Genomic DNA, 21,431 nt, shown 5'->3' on the forward strand with positions numbered 1-21,431 from the left:
ATGTGATGAATAATTGACGAAATATCCTGACAGTATGTTCAGTTGCAAACATATATGTTCAGTTGCAAACTGTTTCACCTCAGCTTCCTCAAACCCAACTACAAGTACTTGTCAGGTGAGAAAGACGTTTGATTGCTAGGATAGTCGTGATCGGCACCACGTGTAGAAGTCCACAGTTGATGATGATGGCGATTTGTGATGCGCATGCAGGTATCCATTCAGAAGAATGCTCATTGCGCAGAAAAAGACAAAAGAAGAAAAAATAAAGTGAACAAATATATAAAACACCAGGAAAAGTAAAAAATATAGACAGAAGTGTTTCTCGGTAGTTTAAGACTGGTTTGAAAGAAAGATGGGCTTTCAGTTTTTTGCGAAACGTGGTTGGTGAGGTACGTGATCTTCCTTCCCCCGGGCGAACCATCTTAAAAACCACCCAGAAGTTCCGTCTTTACGAAACTGGGGAGTTTATTTCTTCAACACTAGTAGGTGATCAAGCAGACGATGCAAATTATTGCGTGCTCCGGTTTGTTTTATTTGTTTTGATTTTGTTACGAACAAGATATGCTTATATTTACTGCACTCTTGAGATCTGTTTAACGCTCTTGATTTTTATCTTATGTCTTAATTTGATCGGTTCTAAAGTAAGTTCGGGGTGGGCGCACGCTTGTAAATGCCTGACGCGATCAAGCTTTTTTGTTAAAAAAAAATTCTTCAAAAGGCAGAACTTTTTTTAAAAGAGAGTAACGGAAGTACGTCATAGGACGATCGATCCTTTTTTTTTTAAACAGTCGAGCGAGGCGAAGGTACGATCCATTATTTACAGGAGGGGTGTAGAGTATGGTGTGGAGTTGTGTACCGTTTATAAACCGGATGATAAGTATATCTTTAGTTTTCTTTTGCATCGGTTTCGCGCGCGTTAAGTGCCGTTAATGAACTGCCTTTAATGAACCTGGGGATGGCGATATTTATTTTGTGTGTGTGTCGGCTAAAATGTATCTCAATAGCTCCGCCTACTCGTAACAGTCATCGACTACCTAAAAAAAAGCCATGCCACAAAATATTCAGGAAAGACTGTAAATGTCATTAATTTGCAGAAGAGCATCAAACATGCATGATAACATACAACGAAGTATCTTACACAATATTGACACAAATCATTCACGCACCAGAAGACCCATAATGCAGTTGTGCCAAGGTCGCCTACTCCATGCACAGTTTTGTGCTTATTAGCTGGTTATCCTCCTTTTCCCGTGGTTGTTATGTTTTCGAATCTGTCAGCTGATAAGAGGTAATACTTTGTTTAATAACGTATCGGTGTAGCTATTTGCATTTTATAAAATAACTCGGTGACAAGACTGTAAAGGATATAACTAGCATCTAAAATAATATAGAAAACTCTGCATGTGCATTTTGCGCATCTTTTATATCAGTTACAGTCATTTTGCTGTTTGTTTACCTTCTAGCAATGGAGAAATATCGGATGATTAGTGCACAATTCTCTCATTCTTTTACACATGCACCAAGCACTAAAGAAACACAGACCCGAAGTTCACAAGAAGAGAGACTTTAAAATCCGGTGTCTGCGTCTTTAGTTACGACTCTCGCAAGGGACATTCTAATTAAGATATGTAAATGAATGTGGAACGAACAATGACGTCTGCTCACTACGATACTACAATCAGCAGCTATTTCATTTATGCAACTACTAGAGACGTGTTTCTGATTTGGGAAACTGAAAACTTAAAATAGAAGTCACAGTAAATCATCTTCAAAATCAGATTCTTGATCTTATAAAATTTGCATCTAAAAGACATAAAAGACATGACAACAGACACGTTTATTTGTGAAGCAAAATAAGTCCCTGTCGTTGTAATCATATCATGATAAATAAATTTGTTTTTACAGGATTAAGAAGCACAAAGCCAGAAGGACGAGGTTGTACTACATGTTTCTTTTCATGTCTTGTTTTAGGAGCCACAACCAATCTGGCTACAGTAACCAGACAGAGCTGCTTTGTACTTTTTCATTCTAAGGTGAATGTCACAGAGCCTCAGATTGAAGCTGGTGACATTGGTGACTTTATATAACTCTTTTATTATCAGACTTCCAATTGTATGTAGAGGGTTGTGGGCTTCTACCCAAGTATTGGCATCATCACAGAAATTCACTAGATGGAATGTAGAATTCAGCTATAAGAAGTTTTCTGTGACATACATTCCAGACACTTCCAACAAGATTTTCTTCAGATGTGTTACCAGTAGTTCACAGTGTAATCCAGTGTCTTTGGGCTCCTTCAAAGATTCCTGTAAAAATACTTCCTTCATCCAACACTACTGCACTGACATGGCAGACAACAAATATGTTGTGGGTTATGCTAAACTGGGAACCTCAGGCTGCAAAAAATGTAAGCAGAAGATAGCCAAAGGTGCACTCAGGATTGGAAAACTTGTTCGTAATCCATTTGGCAGTGATGGTGGTGATATGAAACAGTGGCACCATCCCAATTGTATCTTTGATACATTTCAACGAGCACGTCCAACAACTAAAAAAATAGAGGAGCCTGATGACATGGAGGGATTTTCGGACCTCAGACAGGAAGACAAAAACAGTCTCATCAAATTAATTAACGGTAAAAGTGATGGCTTGGTGATCTCATGATGATTTAATAACAAAGAATATATTTTCTTGTGTCACTTTTAGATTGAACATGAATGTTTAAACAGAATATGAGCTCAGATTTTGACATAATAATTTATTCAAGAGGAGATCATTTCAGATTATACTTAAAAAAATTTCAGGCAGACATTTGCAACTGTTAATTTGAATATTTATTATTGCATTTGCTTAATAACTGATTATTGGTAAATTGTATTAGATTGTATGGATGCTAACTTAAGAGTATCTCTGTGTTAATATTTTACTAAAAGGAATACTTTACATGCAAAATTATGCTTTGTTCAGCTATATAATGTTTTATCAAGTTATTGTCAAAAATTCATTTGCTTCAGACTTTGCCCAGTCATCTCCCAAAAAGAAACTGCCAATTTCACCTTCTAAACAGCAAGATAACAAGTCAGAGGTTAATGATGATGGTTTGTATTTAATTAAAATGCATAATTTTAAACATTTTTGTCCAAATATCAGTTTTGATTTTATGAATCTTAAGGGTATTCTGCAATTTAAATTTGAATCATTTGGCTGATGATTTATATGTCAGCGGGTTTGGCTCTCTTATTCCCATAGACAGATGTCCTACTATCACCAACAAATCCCAAAATGTAATAATTGACTTGAATCACCTCTTTCTAGGACATTATATATAAGTTTTAAAGACAGTGTAACTATAAAGATCATGAGAACATGAAAAGAATAGTGCAGTAGGGTTATTTGAATTAGCAGCAGTGACAGTAACAGTGCATGTGTACAAACTATGCAGGATTGGGGGATGGGGGAGGGGCGTAGAATATGCGTTGTGCAAAAGACATTTAGTTTGGAAGTGTTTTTAGCCTGAACTATTGACACATTATGAAGCATCCAGAAGTGAAGAAAGACAGTTCATATGGTAGCAGTCTTGACAATAATAGAAGCATGATGCAGCTGAGCAGATCAAAAGTGGTACAGAACTACTAATACAGCACTACCACAAAGTAAAATTCCTTTTTACTCTATGAATTACACATTCAGACTGTCTCTATAATAAAATTGTTACTTTAGGAGTATCCATACAACTCAGCTTCAATCAGGCCAAAGCACATGCCAGCTTACCGTTACAGAAATCTAATTCTACCTTCTTTTAACCACTATCAGTATTCATATTAAAATGTAAATTAATTTTTTCGAGAGCTATGATAACAAGGATTTGGTCAGGAAGAATAGATGTACAATTCTCATCTTTAAATAAACATGCAAGGAGAAATCTGTTGCATGAAAAATCTTACTATAAAAGTTTGCATTGTGAGAATACATGTTCCAGAGCCCAGCACTAGTGGAACAACATCTGGTGGTAGCACCAGTAACCTGGATCCTAATGTAGAGAAGGATAACTCTTTCCGCGAGTTCCGTCGGCTGTGTGCAGACATTGCAGAGGAGAGTAGTTACACTAGGAAGACACAGCTGGTCCACAACTACATAGCCTGGGGTCACAGTGGCAGTAAGACCTCTTTCTCCTTAACAGATCTCAGTAGTACACATATTTCTCTGTCAGCAACTCTTTTTTGTCTGAAAACCCTAGCTTCATTTTTACAGAATAGTATAGTATATCGGCTTGTTCAGGTTTTATGTTGAGCACAGCCTAGATAGATCATTAGTATGTTCTAGCACTACTAATAATGCCATAACAGTGCTATATACTTTTAAAATACTACTAATGGGACTAAAATAAAAACATGTATTTAATGATGTCTTGTTGTATAAGGCAGTCCTTGAAATAAGAGAAGAGTTTTTAATAGATATGGTAAGCTAAGGGTGTTGAAATATCCAAGCTGACCAGTGGTTCTATTTTCCTGCATGCTCTTGTGAAGACAAGTGCTCATAGCCGTTTGTTTCAGTCAGTAGCAAACACTTTCCTTCACAGACTGAGTGATTTGTGTAGTATATTAGTGGATTAGACATTACAGAATGACCTATATGTTATAGTGGTGAAGGTGTTACAATATTGCTTTAATAATGTTGCAATAGTGTGATACAATTGTTATGTAATCCAGGTAGTTGGATTTTGCTAGATCAGTGCATTGTTTGCTGTCTCCTGCTACACCTATGCTCAAATGCTAAATATCTTAATAGCTTGAAATGAAAGTAAGTGAATGAAACTGAAGCACGGTTGCAGCATATTTTGCGAATTTCTGTACAGCTGGTTTCCAAGGTGATCTTTACCTTCTGCTGAAACTACTGCTTCCTGGGGTGGAGAAGACAGTCTATAATCTTAACAACAAGCAGCTGGTTAAACTCTTCCATCAGGTCAGTAAAGCAGAACTCTGTAACAGTCTATAAAAATAATCAACTATAGTCGAACTCCTCAGCTAAATCAGTTAACAGCAAGCAACTGGTTAAACATTTTTGCCAGTTTAGTAAGCACTGAGTGAAAAGTTTGCAGCTTGGAGGGAGCGTGAAAAGTGCATGAAGGCTGAAGGAACAGGGCACTGGGAATTATTTTTAAAGGTACCACCAGAACTGAATGCAGTAGTAAGATGAAAGGACACTTCACTAGAAGAAAGGTGCCACCAGAAATGAATGCAGCAGAAGGATGAAAAAATGCTTAGAGATAGAGAATTTGCAACATAGTTTCAGCAGGATCAGGAAAAAAAAAAGTATAAGTCGTCACCCTAGATACGTAGATTTACCATGAATCATGTTACATAGTGATTGGAGCATACATTTTTGTTCTGTAGAATCTTAAAGGTTGTGCATACCATGCATTCACTTTTTCATAAAGTCCACTGAATTTTCTCCTCCAGATTTTTGGGGCTAATCTGCAAGAGATGATTGAGCACTTGGAACAGGTAATTATGGCTGCCTTGTTTCAGTGAAGACAATGCGGGTATAAAAGCACTTATCTGTGGTGATTAGACATTAGTCTGCCCAGTATGTCACAACTACACATGTAGCATCCGCTCTTCACCAGACAGTAGGTTGTGCATGCCTTCTTTCTGCTCCATGGTTTGCTTTTCACATATTGTGTCCTAGACATGATGAATGAACTATGTTTATTATCCTTATGGCCACATGCTGTGTCCTAGACATGGATAATCACTTATGTTCATTGCTGCTATGGCATATGCTTTCTCCTGTTTGCTATGGGACTCTTTTTACCTTTTTACTTTGTTCTGTAGTGTAAAATAAGGATAACAGTAGATTTGTCTATAGTCATATCACAGAAAGGGAAATTTACTTGAGAAATTTTATATATTCATGATTTTTTTTTTCTGACATTTGTTTGAAAATGTGTAAAAGATTATTACATTTCAGAAATAAGTTTCAGAACTGAAATGTCCCTAACTTACCTTCAATATTGCAGGGAGATGTTGCAGAGACCATACGATTGGCTTTTGACCATAGTCAGCTATTGATGCCACAGAAGAAAAGCACCCTTAGCTTACAAGAGGTACCAGTACACATTATCTCAAGATAGATTTCATTGAAACCTCAACTTTTGTGATGCTTATGCATCTTTACTGCTTTACAATGGCATAGCTTTTTAGGGCAGCTAATAGCTGTTCTTTCAAAACAGGTGATGGAGCTGTGTAGGTCTGCGTGCACCTCTCTAAATAGGTAGGGGAGGGTGGACCATGTATTAATACACATGTTCACATATATTTACCTGTACCTTGCCACTGTATCTATGTAAAGCATTGGTAACACACAGATTGGGTGTCCAGCACTGGTACAACAGAGTAAAAGCAGCCAAGAGCCCGTCTTCAGATTGTGTTCATGTGACCCTTTGCAGGTGGACTCTATGTTGGCCACCCTGGCTCAGTTCACAAGAGAAGAGGACCAACAGAGGATGCTGACAAAAATTGCTGTCAGGTGTGTATTAACTCCTTCATGGATGAAAAGGGATGTGATTAAACATTTTGAATAGCAGTGGAGGCACAATCTACAATGTGTTTTAATATTTACACCTACTAATCTATAATAAAGACAACCATCATGGACATATCATTTTAAACAGCATTTTTTAGTCATGTGATGTGATTTGTGAGATAGATAGATTTTGTTTTCTTGCACTAAATTGAAATGAAAGATGGTGACTGTATGAAGCAGAGAACTCCTATCATGCAAGTAGGTTTTGAGGCAGACATTTAAACAAAATTATTTACACAATATATACAAACAAAAGGTGCCAAAATGTTTTAGTTGAATATACATTAGACTTCAAATATTACCTACTATTTTTCATTTTCAGGTGTTGGAGTACACATCCATGTCAAATTGAGTAACCGGCAACCATCTTATTCATAGCTTTATTATGTGAACTTAATTTTATCACATTGTGCATAAATAAATGAATATATAAGGGAAGAAACTGCAGGCTTCTTTAACAATCATTTTACTATGAATTGCTTCCCTTCAGTAGCTAAAAAATAACATCAGATATTTTTTATATATATACATGAAAGTAGGCAATGAGTCAGTTTGGTTTAAAGCTATGAATAAGATAGTTGCCGGTTAACTATTACACAGTTCGCATTATACTGTAGCTGTGAAGATATTCGCTTCTGCGGGAATGAAGCATATAGAAAGATTTAATAGTGTTTGTTTTATATACATGTATATAGAGAGAATAATTGTCAGAGATACAAATTTAACTGTTCAGCAGTGTGAGCAAGTGGGCAATCTGATTGCCTGTTTGTCACTGTGGGGACAGAGATTTCTAGCGAACACTCTTTTAACACTCTTGGCCATTTGGAGGCTAGTGATTAAGATTATTGTCAGAAGATTTTTGAGGTTTGTCAAAAAGGCTGATGTGAAGTGATTTTGATGCAACCTACAGTATCAAGTGGTTTTATGCTAGTTACATTGGATGATTTTTAAGATATGTGATCAAGATCACAGTCAAAGTTACCACCTGTGATAAATTGATGAGGATCTTGACCAGAATCACCAGAGTTCCATCAGATAGGACCATATCATCCAGAAACTCAAAGCCTGGCATTATGAAGACTTAGTGAGACTGCGTTTTGCGCCATCTGTTATAAAAACTTTCTGTACACATATTGCAAAATGACACCCACTTTGAGAACTTTGCTGAGTCAAACACAAGCTTCTTCCCTTTGGTCTTCAGGTGCACAGCCAATGATCTGAAGATGTTCATCCGTCTCATCAAGCATGACTTGAGGATCAATGCAGGTGCAAAGCACATGTGAGTTTACTTTGGTACCTGTGAGCATATGTAGCATTGTAGACACTTGAGCATTTATATGCACCTATGAGTATGTGTAAGTATACGTAGGTATAGGAACATATATTTATTAATGGATGAGTCACAAGCAGTTACCTTTGTGAGGTATGCATCTGATCAAAGATCAAGTAAGCAAGGCAGCAGTCAGATGCAGCCTGACAAGTAGCCACGTGTGTGACATACAACAGCACATAAACAGTCTAAGGCTCTAAGCCACTGATTCAAAGATAACTTCACACTTTCAGGAGTAAAGCATTTCAACTGTTTCCACAGGCTTGAGGGCTCTGCAAGCAGATGATTAAGTCTTGTGTCTGTCTACAGTCTGGATGGTCTTAATCCTGATGCATATGCAGCTTTCCAGGCTTCTCGCAATCTTCGTGACGTCGTGGAGCGTGTCATGCACAACAAGAAGTCGGATGATGAGGGAAAGCCGGGGCCATCCAGGAAACTGTCGGTGAGAGCATCTCTGATGACACCAGTGCTGCCAATGTTGGTGAGGATTTAGATATTGTTAGTGTTATGACACCTGTTTGTGCATGAGAGAATTACAGAAACAAAGTAAATCAACTTGCTGTTTTGAACTATGTTATAATTTGTTAGGATGTTATAACAGTTGTTATAGTAATTGGTCAAAAAGTGGCTAATTTTGTTTTCAATCCCAGTATATTGGCAGAGTAGTTTTTTTTCTCTGCTTCATAATCCAAGTTAACAAGCACCTAGAAATTAAAAAAAAAACAAAACCCTTGTACATGTTGTATAGGCTGAGGCATGCAAGTCTGTGGATTATGCTTTCAAGAAATGTACCAATGGGATAATGGCGGAGATCAAATATGATGGTGAACGAGTGCAGGTGCACAAGAGAGGAAATGATTTCAGGTATTTCAGCCGCAGTCTCAAACCTGTCCTTCCTCACAAGGTAAGCTACACACATGTGAACCTGCATGTATATATGAAAGGTAATATATTCTTATGTGCTGTGCATGCAATGTATTGTTTTATTATCTCTGCATTTGCTGCATGTTAACAACTGAAATATATATAGCTTGAATAGGTATTGCTCATCATGAAGCTATGTTAGTGTTGTAAAAATAAAAAGAAGATTAATCAGGATTCAGAATGAGAGGATAAACAATTTTGAGTTTTGAAGTGATGCTGAACACATTCTTGACTTATGAAGTTCTGCTCCTGAACTACAAATGCATAATGCAAAAACTTTTGCAGATGTCTTAGCCAAACTAGATGTACAAATTTTGATGTAAAGTGTTGTTGCTCTCTCAAGCATTTTTGGCAGGTGCCCAGCTGTTATATTCCGAGGTTTATTGTTTCTGTAGGTAGCGCATTTCAAAGAGTTTATCCCAAAGGCTTTTCCCAATGGCACCGATCTCATCCTGGATGCTGAGGTTCTTCTTATTGACACAACAACAGGCAAGCCATTGCCTTTTGGTACACTAGGTGTGCACAAGGTGTGTAGAGTTTTCTTTATGCATTCCCTCTATCCAACTGACTCCATTAACACAGACTTTAATTACCTTTGCCTGTATTTTTTCCTCCCAACAGAAAGCAGCATTTGCTAACGCTAAAGTGTGCCTGTTTGTCTTTGACTGTCTCCTCATCAACGATGACAATCTCATGGAAAAGCAAGTATTTACTGCAGTTGTTTCACATTCTTTCTCATGCTTGTAGCAAGACAAAAAAAAGCGCAAGTCAAGTAGGCATAAGAACATTTACACCACCTACTAAATATATTAAGCATATTTTGTTCTACAAGCATAATTATGGGAAGTGGAAAGCATTTATTGCGATGTACATAACACCTACACAATAATCTCCTTATGGCGCTTTTAATTTGTTTACATGGTGCTCAAGATACTTGATGAACTTCTCAACCCATCTACCATGTTACCTTATGATTAAAATGATGATCGCTTACTCATTGTTAAATTTAAAAAAAGACAACAGTACAGCGTTTCCACACCAGTTATTTTAGAGAGTAACCCAGGCATGCAGACCTGAAATGTCTTTCATTATTGTTTTTTGTCTCCCTGCAGGACTCGACATAATTTTATGTTTCATGTCATCCTGTCTGACTTGGCCTAATTGTCTCATTATGTTTCAATTCTCCCTACCTGACCTTACTCAGATCTGTCATTACTGTTTCATGTCTGTCTCTATCAGACCCATGAGAAAGAGGAGAGAGATTCTGGAACACAACATGACAGAGATCCCACACCGAGTCATGCTGTCTGAAGTTCACAGTATCCAGGTGTGTTTGTCATATTTGAAGAGCTTAAAACTTTTGTGAAACAATAACCATCAACATTTAGGAATGTTTAGTCAGTCCTGCCATTTTAGTTTTACATTTCAAATATTGTTCATTAAGTATTCCCCCTACAAATACTGGATGTTTAACATTGCTGTTTATTGGGTGGTTATAATTGCTACTAATGTTTGTTTGGACCTGCGTAAAATATTTATTCAGTGTGAAACATTTTTTCTTCTTCCTACTGTACTAGATGACATGACTATGTGGAGAGATCACCCTTAGCTACCTCAAATCCAGCTGTCCAAATCTGTTGTGGTCGAACAATAGAACGGTAGGCATGGATTCAGTTCAGCCCCCTCTCATCCCCACCTGTTACGCCAGTGAACACTTAATTTGGTTTTTCGCCCGGGTGCACGCTGGTAAGAGGTGTGTCCTCTTGTTTCTGGGGTCTCTTGGATATGGCAGTGCGGCCTGTGAAGTTCGGTGAAGGCTACCTGCTATTTAACATATTCGCAGTCCCGACTGACTATTATGTTTGTCCTGCTCATCTTTTCCTTGTGAAGTTTGGCACTCCACCACCGGGGACAAGGTTGCGTGCAGTGGTCAGAGACAAACCGCGGCGGGAAAGTATACGCATCGGTCTGTCAAATGCTCTTATCTTTAAAGGGGTATAAGGTAAGGCTGGATATCTACTATGTCTCCTCTCGAGACATTGAGGGACAAAGCGGCTACACGACGCCGATGCCTATTCTTTTAGGAGAAGGACCGGATAGCTGTGCAAGAATGTGTTTCTTGTGTCGGCGACCATACGGGTACAAGTGGTGTCTATGCACTTTTGTTTTAGATGAAGTATTTGGAAGGTGTCTGTATATGAAGTGGTCACAGTATGTTGCTCCACAATATGTTGTTTCATTCTGTGCAAGATTGTTCATGGCTGCGCTGTCGATCGCCGCGGCTAGCACCTTCACCCACCTCCACCCCCATGTGCGACGCGGAGCTTTGTGACCACGCGGGCAGCAGAGGGGTGGAGGTTGCTGTACTTGTGTAACCTCCGATTACACTTCGGCGTGTGGATGCGTGTTTATGTAGTTTTAAGCTGTACGAATAAAGCCCATTTGTGGCCCGCTCCCCTTAATTCTTTCTAGTTGATGGCTATAAGTCAGTGAATGCTGGCGACAAACGTTACTGCCCTTAACGGGGCTACTCTTGAAGATGTTTGCCATTGTTCAGCTAAGCATACTTATGAATTTGAATTCGGATTCCACGTTCACGTTTAGCAGTAAAGTTTGGACTCGAATTTGAATTAGAATTTGAGCCTATAATAACCGGGACAGAAGTCAAAGTGTGGGCAGAGGATCTACAGCCTCATTCGTTCAAGACGATGCCTTGTACGGATTTCTGAGAAGGGGCATTTTCCCTACAGAGGCAGAGCGATGCTTTCCCCCATAGTCGCCGCATTGCGGCCTGGTAACTATGCACTAGTTGAGCCTGTCTCCAGGCAGCGCCTCGTGTTCGGGCCCGTTCCTATTTCCTGACTCCCCGACAGGACTGGGCTTGCAGTCTCTCAGGTACAACAGGGAGAAGTCCAACCATCTTGGACTAAGACGTCCTTATATCAGCTTCACCTCCTTTAAGACAGGTTAGGACAGCTGGATTTTAAGTAGCTAGAGGATGATCTCCTCATAGTCATGTCATCTGGATAAGTACTCAAAGAAATTTAACCATCAAAAATGATATTTTTACTTCATGTGAGTAAAGTAGAGGGTGTCTCCTAATTTCTTTTAGTTTTTTCGGAGGGGGTGGCGCTAAAAATCTCAATGTTCTTGGGATAATTGAGGTAGTGCCTCGTCTGCCCCTCACTCCTTCACCTTCACCAACATTGTATGGAGCCAGGCACCCATTCCTTACAGCTGGGTCAACTGGGTAAATTCACTGCACCACAGTGTCAAACCAGTGGTCCTCCGGATTTTGATGCCAGCTCTCTGTTGCCGTGATATAGCCCTAGTTGCTGGCACGGCATTAAACACAAACAAACAAAGCCAGCTCTCTCGCCGATAGTCCGCCCACTTCTCCACATCACATGAGGCCCTTACAAGAAATATATAAAGTCAAATCATGTAGTTGGTCTTCTTTAACGCTATTGTTATTCTCTTTATGTTCAGTCTCCGCATCAAATGTCTTGGTGCACCCTTATACATGTTGTTGCGCTGTTATTTTGTGGCAGCGTGCATGTTAACCGTACCATGATTGTACATGATTGTAGACTTGTCAGCTTTCACTGAGTAGTGGATTGCATTCATTGGCATTTTCAATGTTCTTGTCAGCAACCTGAAGAACTGCAGGACCTGATGACGAAAGTCTTCAGTGAAGGTCTGGAAGGGCTTGTGCTCAAAGATGCAAATGTGAGTGATTCCGCTTGAATTGCCTTGCTGTCAAAGTTACACATAAAGTTTTTAACATACAGACTTTTTATAGACACTATTTGTATTTTGTCATCTGTGTGTAGAGGGAGTGGGCAAGAGATGGTAGATGGTGCAGGTGTAAAATATGTATATGCATGTGTACATCCTTGTTTGATCTGTATGTGTAATCATACAGCTGTACAGACATGCATTGTTTTTAGCCTTTAAAGTCAATGCTGAAAGAAAACAAAGGCAAAAGCACAGTGCAAGATAGAGACATGAGAGTTTTCTGCACAGATACCAACCACACAACACCTGAAGCAGATGGATGATAATTGATTTTGTTTGTATGTGTGTTTTGTACATGTGTAGAGCTTATATGAACCTGGCAAGCGTCACTGGCTGAAAATGAAGAAGGATTATTTGCATGAGGGCAAAATGGCTGACTCAGCTGATCTCATTGTCCTGGGAGCATATTATGGAACTGGAAATAAAGGTAGGGAAGGAAGAGTGTGTGTGTATATATATATACCATGAACTGGGGACTGATGTGCAGAGGTCAGTTTTAGTTGCTGGCTTAGGGAAAGTACATTGGTGCTAATATCAACTGCTTAGAGATTTTGTACAAAGTTGATGTGGCTAGGGAAAGTACACTGGTCATTAGTACATTAGTACTCACTGCTTAGAGATCTTGTAGTAAGCTGATGACCCCTGGCCTCGCCTGCAGGAGGCATGATGTCCATCTTCCTGATGGGCTGCTATGACCCAGATACAGACACTTTCTGCACTGTCTCCAAGTGTGGAAGTGGCCTTGATGACAAGACACTGGACGAGTTGCAAACGCAGCTGGACATGGTCAAGATAAGCAAGGACCCCAGCAAAGTGCCCCCCTGGCTCAAGATCAAAAAGCAGGTCAGTTCTGAGAGAAGGAAGAAGAAAGAAAGCTAGCAATAGAAAAATGAAAACCAGTGCAGACATAAACATACCAGCCTCTTATATTTACTATTTACCAGCCTCTGATAGCCATGGTCCCAACTGGAAGGGACGCTCAGAACCGCGTCCGATGTCGGGGTGTAGTTGCGGCCCTATGCTCCACAGGGGGCGACTAGGAATAACAAGAAGAAAAGCCTCTGATAGCTGTTGTTGGCCAAAGCACAAATTTGACTTTTTTCTCCAAAGAATTTATTCCTTGTTGCTCCTTGAGGAGCATACGGCCGTAACAACATCTCGCCAGCGGACCTGGTTTTGTGCAGCCCCCACTCAGTTTGGCTCATGTGGTTCCGACGTCCTTTGCCTCGCTCTCTGCTGTTCTTTTCGTCCAAAGAATTATTAAAAATTTATTTTTAAAAAGTATTCATCATTAATTGAATGATGTACAAGTGGTCTAAGTAATTCCAGTTACAACAGTACAGTCTTGCCATGTAGGTGCTGCCAGACTTTGTGGTGAACAATCCAAAAACGTCTCCGGTCTGGGAAATCATTGGGGCAGAATTCAGCAAGGCGGAGGTCCACACAGCTGATGGAATCTCAATTCGCTTTCCTCGAATTCAGAAGTTCCGTGATGACAAAACTTGGAAAGAGGCAACTGACTTGCCCCGCCTGAAGGTAGGATGTTATGAGCAAAGCTGATTTTCTTATGTTGAGTTTTATTCTGGCCTCAAGAATTATTGGTCAAAACTAGTCGGACTTTCTGCAAACATAGTTTAAAGTAGTTCTAGATAAGTTGTTTGTCAAAAGTAATAAACAGTAACAATCAGTTTATTAAAAGTTGCTTTAGAAACATGCTCTAGGAATTGAAATATATTTTTTTTATTCCTGATTTCAGCTGCTGTATACAGAATCAAAGAATAAATCAGACTTGCAGTTTCATATTAAGCCTCGCAAGCGGTCTGATGAAGGAAGTGATAATGAAGGCAGTGACGATGGCAATAATGAGGATAATGATGAAGACAGTGGTGAATGGAAGAGGACATTATCTAAAGCATCAGCCCGTAAAAAGGCAGCGAAAAGAAAAGCCTCTAGCAGTGACTCGCCAGAAAAATCACCAGAAAAAAGGGTCGGTATTTTCAGCAGATGTTTTTGTTTTGTATTTGCTTTTTCTGTTGTATATTTCAGAACTGCATTGTATATTTTTTTTGTTTCTGAAGCGATTCGCTTTTTTATATGGCTAGCCGTTGCCAAACCATAGGTTAGTCGCGGTTCCTTAAGCCCCGGCGCCAATCAATCCATTCCTCATTGTAGTTCAGGGAAGAGGATGGAAGCTCCCAAGGAGAATTCCTCACTGCAATTCTAGCTTTTACTTGTGGGATGTGCTGTCTAACCTAAAACCTTGAGTTGTGTCCTTTTGTTCCCAGTCTATTACACACCTACATTTAGCTGACCTTGGGATTCGCAAAAGATCCTACTTTTTCAAAAAGTGTGCTCTCTTCGGTTCGTCGTTTAGCAGTGGCTTCTTTAGTCTCATGTATGCTCTGTGTTCCGCACGACTGCTTGAATTCTAAGTCTTTGCGTGCACGAAATGACACAGGTCTCATTCACTCAGTGGATAAATGATAAGTTGTTTTCATACGACGAAGACAGACGTGCAACAAGCAAGTATTTATGTGGACTGACATTCACACAGGTATGTAAATTTCACATGAATTTACAATTTGAAAGGAATTTATCTACGTTATTTAATCGCACGTATTAACTCTATTCTAATCCTTTGCTCCTAATCCTCCCATAAATTTAAAAACGAAGATCCAGCACTTTGCAGCACCTGGACGATCTGTAGTCAGTTACCTTGCACCAACCCAGATTCGTACTGCTGTCTTTCATGACCTGCCCCCTCACGGCAAATCAGGGTCAAGCACTGATTTTTATTTGCTATTTACATTCAGTTTCGGGCACTACATCGCCCGCTCCGTGGTCATCTGTCTGGCGTGACCAACACAGGTATAGGGGTGGAAGGGGTGAGAGATGAAGGGACACAGTACTGTCGGCATCACAGCTGTTTTAATAGGCACTCTCGCTATTATCCAAATATCATACTTGCAGATAGTGCATAGGTAGTCCAGATAGTAAACAGCACAAAAACATCTTCGGTGAAATTTGGAGTATGCATTATAAGGCTTGTGTCTGTAGTGGCCTAGAAAGTCATTTTTGTGGGTCTTTAAGGTTTACAGTGATGTCATCTGTTCACTCTTTTTGACTGCATGTTTTTTAGGGATTTGTTATATCCTTCACGGCCACCCAAAGCAGACGCCACTTCGAAAGTTTTTGAAAGTTGCACTGATAGAGCCTTTGCAGAGACAAATGTATTTCCTGTTGTACAGAGCAGAAGACTTTAAAGTGCTATCTTAAGACCTGCAAGATTGTTATTGACATGGAAGAATACAGGAAGAATCAATGTGAGAAAGTTTTTCATTACATTTTCAGAACAGGCCTACGTGTAAGTATGGAGCTAACTGCTACAGCTTGAATCCATTCCACCGCAGATTATTTAACCATCAATCACCAGAGCAATCAGCCAACAAGATTACAACCTATTTCACCAAAACATCAGACTCCCCTTCATCTTCACCTGCAAAAGGCGGGGTAAAGGTGAGGCTTTGAAGAAAGTTGCAAGGTGTTTATTTTTGCAGACATGGGTTCCTGTAATTACTTTGTGGGAGTTTTTGTGTTGTTTTGACGCAGACGGTACAGTGGGTAGAGGTACATCATCCAAACTGGAAGGCGCCAAACTGGTCAGTTTAGCATCCAGGTGAAGCAACGTCCTGCAGCTGTTGAGTAGGTGAGGGGTTGTAGGAGGGAGGTAAGGAATAGAGATAGAGGAGATGGGCACCTCCCCTACCCCTCTCTCCCAAATGACTGTAAGGTCACATGACTACATTTACATTTTCTTTTTGTTTTTCATGCATCGGTTTTGGATGAACTGAAGGTTGGAAACCGTAGTATTTTACTTACTAAACATTGACAAAGACTAAGTTATCTCTTTATTGTGGAAGACCATTATGTACTTTTGTAAAAAATATTTTTGGTAATGAACTATTATACTTTACATGCTCCAGACTCTGCCTATAGCATTTCGTGGTTGCAAGATAATCCTGCCTAAGAGCACTGCAGACTTCAGGTATCTCAGGCGCTACATCCTGGCATATGACGGTGATCTGCTTCCAGAATATGATGTCCACGTTGCCACACATATCGTCGCTACTGACAGTTCACAAGTAGGTCCCCCTCCTGCAACAACTCATGTGGACAAAGTTTGTTGGTTTTGGTCAGAGCAGTGACCAGTAACTGTGACAGTGACCTGCTGATCTCTCTTTTAGTGATGTGTTGGATGTACAGAAGGCTGTCTGATATTATTCATGATCTAAAGATGTTTTCTACTCAATTTCTATCTGACCTGGATGCTCCTTTTCACAGGTGCCCGACAAGGGAGAGAACACAGAACTTGTGACACCAGCCTGGTTGTGGAGATGCATCAGAAAAGGGAAACTTGTGCCCACAACCAGATATAAACCTTCGTGAGGATCAGAAAATGTTTTTACAAGTGAGCTGGAAAACCAAAAGGGACGAGATGGAGAAAGGTTTCAAGGAAATTGATTGCATTTGATATACGTGTGTGTGTGTGTGTGTTTGCACGTGTGTGCATGTGTGTATGCATGAGAGAGAACAAGGATGATACATTTGCCTGCATTGGTCAGTAATTTGATTTATTGTAGAGGAAATGTTTTCATTACAAGAAGTATTGCATCATACTCATTTGTTTTGATTAAATTCAAAGTGGCTCAGTCTTTGTAGCATGTCATGAAATAGTATAAAACTTGTTTTATGTGGTAGCTTTAACCATGAGTAGACAAATCTATTTGTATTCATGCATGCATACCGAAGATGCTGTCGATGTCAGCTAATAGAACAGAAATCTTACCAGCCTTGGATTTTAAGTTTGTTTTCAACTTCTCTGTGTGAGAGTGACGCAAGGTCCTTGTTACATTTTTAACCTCTGCCTGTAGTTATTATTAATCTGATCTTTTTAGGGGAACCGCAAAGGGTGAATATCTGCTAAAGTCAACTTTAATTACTGGCAGAGTGTAGTGGGGAGGCTGTGCACACCCCTGCGTGGGGTGTTGAGCGAGGTTAGTGTTATGAGCGTTGGTGCGAGCGAGAGATGGGGAGGAGACGTCCGGGCATGGATGACTATCAGGTACAGACGAATACATTAGTGATAACGACATTCTCCTGTCACTCACTAGCGAGGATGCATTAGCTAGATGAGGTTCTGTCTCTCACTAGTCAGCTACATAGATACATTAGCGTGATTACATCTCTCGTCACTCACTAAGATTTAGTCTTTAGAGTGGAGTTATAGTTCACACAGCCCCACTTCTTCCTAAAGAGTTAAAAAGCAGCGGCGAAGAGAGGAAAACGGAGAAATTTTCGTGAGGGGATGTTTTCTTTGGAAGTGGGTCCTCCACGTTGCTGTCTGCGAGTTGATTGGTTGGTGTTCTAGGGGACACGTTTAGAATTGCCCATGTTCGAGGCTGTTGGAAAAATTCTGGAACTGCTAATGCAACAACTATGTCGCATTGTGAATTTGCCACGTCAGAGAGTTGGAGGCACTGTTGGAACCACAGATAGTAAAAGATGTTAGTCGCACGGTGCGTGCAACTGGAGGCCGATTCATCGCCGAGTCAGTTATGTAGGAGTCACGAGGCCGATGACGTCAGCCCCGACTTGACTTTCTCCAGCCAGTCGCCGAGGAAAGGTGTTGAAGATTAACTTCTGGAGAAGAGATGGGATCTTCACCGGCTGTGACTAACTCGACTCATGTCATCCAGTAATAATAGCACGATCTTAACAAGCCTTTTGCGCGTGCACGATGATCTGCTAAAGGTTAGTAAAGGTTCGAGGTGTAAATACACACATTCTTTTGACAGAAATTGTTTTACATAAATATTCCATTGATAAGGAAGTGTGTCTTCTACTTTTAAAATTCTGTCAACATTTCGTTAAGACAGATTCGCCACTGCACATGCGCACGCGTCAGTTGTAGCTGTTACTGGCGCCCAGCACCGCCATCAGGAAGAGCCAGCCATCTATGTACAGCCCCACTTCCATCACCTTCAAGGAACTAGGGAGTGCAGACACTGCTTTGGCTGTGTGTTCTCGTGTCGTGCAAGCCACAAGTTAGCCCGTCTGCCTTAACGAAGCCCAGACGAACCTCCAAGTATCCGCGATCACCATGGTAACCTTTCTCCTCAAGCCGGCAGGCAGCATTTGCATTGTTTCCGGAACCTGATCAGATGCGGTCAGCAGCTCCCAAAGTAGTATTGCAGTAGATATCGATGAGCGTAGATCAGCTCCGGAGAAAAATAACATGGAATTCCGGACCACTTTGCCTTTGCGTGGCAAACGACCATCTTTTGCGGTAGGAACTCTATCAGCATAAACGATGACCTTACGGGTAGGGTCGAGTGTCGTCTCGCGGAGTCTCGAGGTTTATCGGCGACGTGGCGTCTCGGAGATGGTAGCGTGTAGACACGTGGTCAGAACAGCGCTCTTTACGGTGATCGTACCCGTCACTGCAACTCTTCGTCTCTTGTGGAAACTCACATCATCCTTCTAGAATGGACCGTAGACCATAAGATGCATAACACACATATGTATATATAATGTATATTATTTCCCATGTCGGTTTTCCTATTGTCGGTGCTGTCAGTAATAACTGCCGGTAATTGTAATATCAATGTTTAGTGTCTTTAGCGGTAGCTGTCAGGTATCATCAGTCAGTAATAACCGTCAGGTGTGATCATCGTATCGGTAGTAATAACTTTCAGATATCATTGTATCGTTTGATACTTCCATGTATCACCCTTGTATCATCAGTAATAATATCATCATTGTATAGTCAGCAGTTGCTGTCGGTTATCGTCTTTGTACTCTTAGTAAGAACTATCATGTATCATTGTATCGTCAGTAATAATTATCATGTATCGTCATTGTATAGTCAGTAATAGTTGTCGGTTATCGTCATTCTACCGCTAGTAAGAACTGTCATGTATCATTGCATCGTCAGTAATAGCTGTCAGTTATTATATTGTTAGCAGTAATAACTCTCGGTTATTATCATTGTATCGTCAGTAATAGCTGTTGGTTATCATCGTTGTATCGTCAGTAATAACTATCATATATCACCATTGTGTCGTCAGTAATAGCTGTTGGCTATCATCGTTGCTAGTGTTACACCTCGTGAGTAGTTTTGCATATGAACTTCTCCTGTTTATGTATATTGACCTCCATGAACATACTGATCAGTTCTCCATGTTTGATAGTTTGCTCTTCGCTGTTGTAATTACTCATCGTCACTGTTTTATATACCAGTCCTCTCCATGTTTTACACCAGTCTTCACTCAGTAGTTGATACATAAATCTTTACTGAATGATTTACTTATTATCTTTGTTTTTCATGTTAGTCTTCACTCCATTTTTCATGCATCAATCTTCACTCAGTGCTTTGCATGCACTTCTTTCTCATTTTTTCTGTCTCTCATCCACCCACCCTTCCTTCTGTTCTCATTTAAATCCAAGTTTGAATTTTTTAAAATATGAGACTGCGTGAGCGTGGGAACATGAAAAGACAAAAATGTAAGGAGGGCCAGTGGTGGGGCGTGATCAACCCTCCTGATGAAATGAATTAAAACTTTATATGCAAGTAAACAGAGAGAGAATAAACCATATCGATCTTCCTTCTAATAACCTGCGGACCATGAAATTGTTATCAGCTGGCGCCAAGAAAAGTCTTGAAAATGAGCTTCATATTTTAGGCCAGCGAGCTGCCCCAACCCACATTCATCATGTTTTCTTCTCTCTTTTTTTAAACGAGTCTAATCTTGACTTTGTGAGTTGAATTTCTTCTGAATGTGAAATAGCCGAACAAATACGAGTGTGTGTGCGTGAGTGCGCACGAGAGCAAGTTCACTGTTCATGGTGTGATGCTGACCACCAAAAAAAAAAAAATCTCGGAGTCAAAGGACACCTACATTTTTAGTGCCTGGGGCTGATGTTACCATACTTTCTCAAACAAAACAAAACAAAAAAAATGCTATTTCTCTTTTTTCTGTACAAATCTGTGTAAGTACTGCTCAGTTCCCTCCCGCCACCTAGATGGCGGAGTTTCCGCTTTCCGCGTGATTGTGTATAAAGGAGGAAACTGATGAGCAGAAGAAGAAAAAAGAAGGAAGACCACTAACATGGTCTCTGTTGACCTATGCCCGCGGCTGTTGGTCTCAAGACATCCATCTTGTGAAATGTGTTTCCATGGCCATTACAACACTGAAACTGTGTGACATGCAGGGTGTGGAAAGTGCGGCTTTGAAGGAAGAAGTGCTTCCATTTGTCAACAGGAGTTTCTCAGCAATAAGCCCGCGTGGTGCCACCTTTATACCCGACACCCACCCCAGGGTCAGTCGTAAAGGGGGCTGACAGTCCAGGAGGAGGGGCTACACGCAGCACAAGTCTTTACACGGTGTGAAAGTTTAGAACTTTATAAAAGATATACATGGAGTGTCTTTGATCATTTCTCCCACCAGAGACCACCATACCTGTTTGCATTAGGTCCACGTAGCACGTGTTTAGGAAATGACACATTACTTACCCCCCTGCTCCCCCGTTTCCTCAGATACACTTGACGAGAGCTGGCCGTGTGAGTGGCGGAGGTTGATGAGGTCTCGGATGGCGACTACATCAGCAGCAGGCTGCTGTTTGCCAAGTACTCGTCTCGCTAAACCCAATCCAAGGTTTCATCTTCTCGCGAATTTTTATGATTATTACAAAGCATTCAAACATTGTCAAAATAGTTTTCTTTGCAGCTAGACAGTAAGAA

At 40.3% G+C, this 21,431-nt stretch overlaps 1 protein-coding gene across 4 annotated transcripts; it reads left to right on the forward strand.

Moving 5' to 3' along the window:
- Nucleotides 1–465: 465 nt before the first annotated feature.
- LOC112557201 (DNA ligase 3-like) lies at nt 466–20,437 on the forward strand. 4 transcript variants are annotated; one of them, XR_003097917.1, is made up of 23 exons: nt 826–1,288; nt 1,972–2,629; nt 3,009–3,092; nt 3,974–4,150; nt 4,850–4,956; nt 5,454–5,498; nt 6,014–6,100; nt 6,443–6,522; nt 7,781–7,858; nt 8,219–8,390; nt 8,658–8,813; nt 9,229–9,360; nt 9,455–9,534; nt 10,073–10,160; nt 12,485–12,562; nt 12,935–13,058; nt 13,290–13,474; nt 13,988–14,167; nt 14,388–14,618; nt 15,983–16,147; nt 16,615–16,773; nt 16,973–17,136; nt 18,568–20,437. XR_003097917.1 is itself a non-coding variant. In XM_025226913.1 (22 exons), the coding sequence occupies exons 2-22, from the start codon at nt 2,038–2,040 to the stop codon at nt 17,075–17,077; spliced, it is 3,105 nt and encodes a 1,034-aa protein (XP_025082698.1). In that variant the 5' UTR covers nt 466–482; nt 1,972–2,037; the 3' UTR covers nt 17,078–20,437. The 4 variants fall into 4 exon arrangements, 3 of the variants coding, with proteins under 3 accessions (XP_025082698.1, XP_025082695.1, XP_025082694.1); XM_025226913.1 differs by lacking the exon at nt 826–1,288 and adding an exon at nt 466–482 and having other exon boundaries at nt 16,973–20,437; XM_025226910.1 differs by having other exon boundaries at nt 1,906–2,629; nt 16,973–20,437.
- Nucleotides 20,438–21,431: the final 994 nt, after the last annotated feature.

Source organism: Pomacea canaliculata, linkage group LG2 (assembly GCF_003073045.1).
Source record: "Pomacea canaliculata isolate SZHN2017 linkage group LG2, ASM307304v1, whole genome shotgun sequence".
NCBI classification, from domain to species: Eukaryota; Metazoa; Mollusca; class Gastropoda; order Architaenioglossa; family Ampullariidae; genus Pomacea; species Pomacea canaliculata.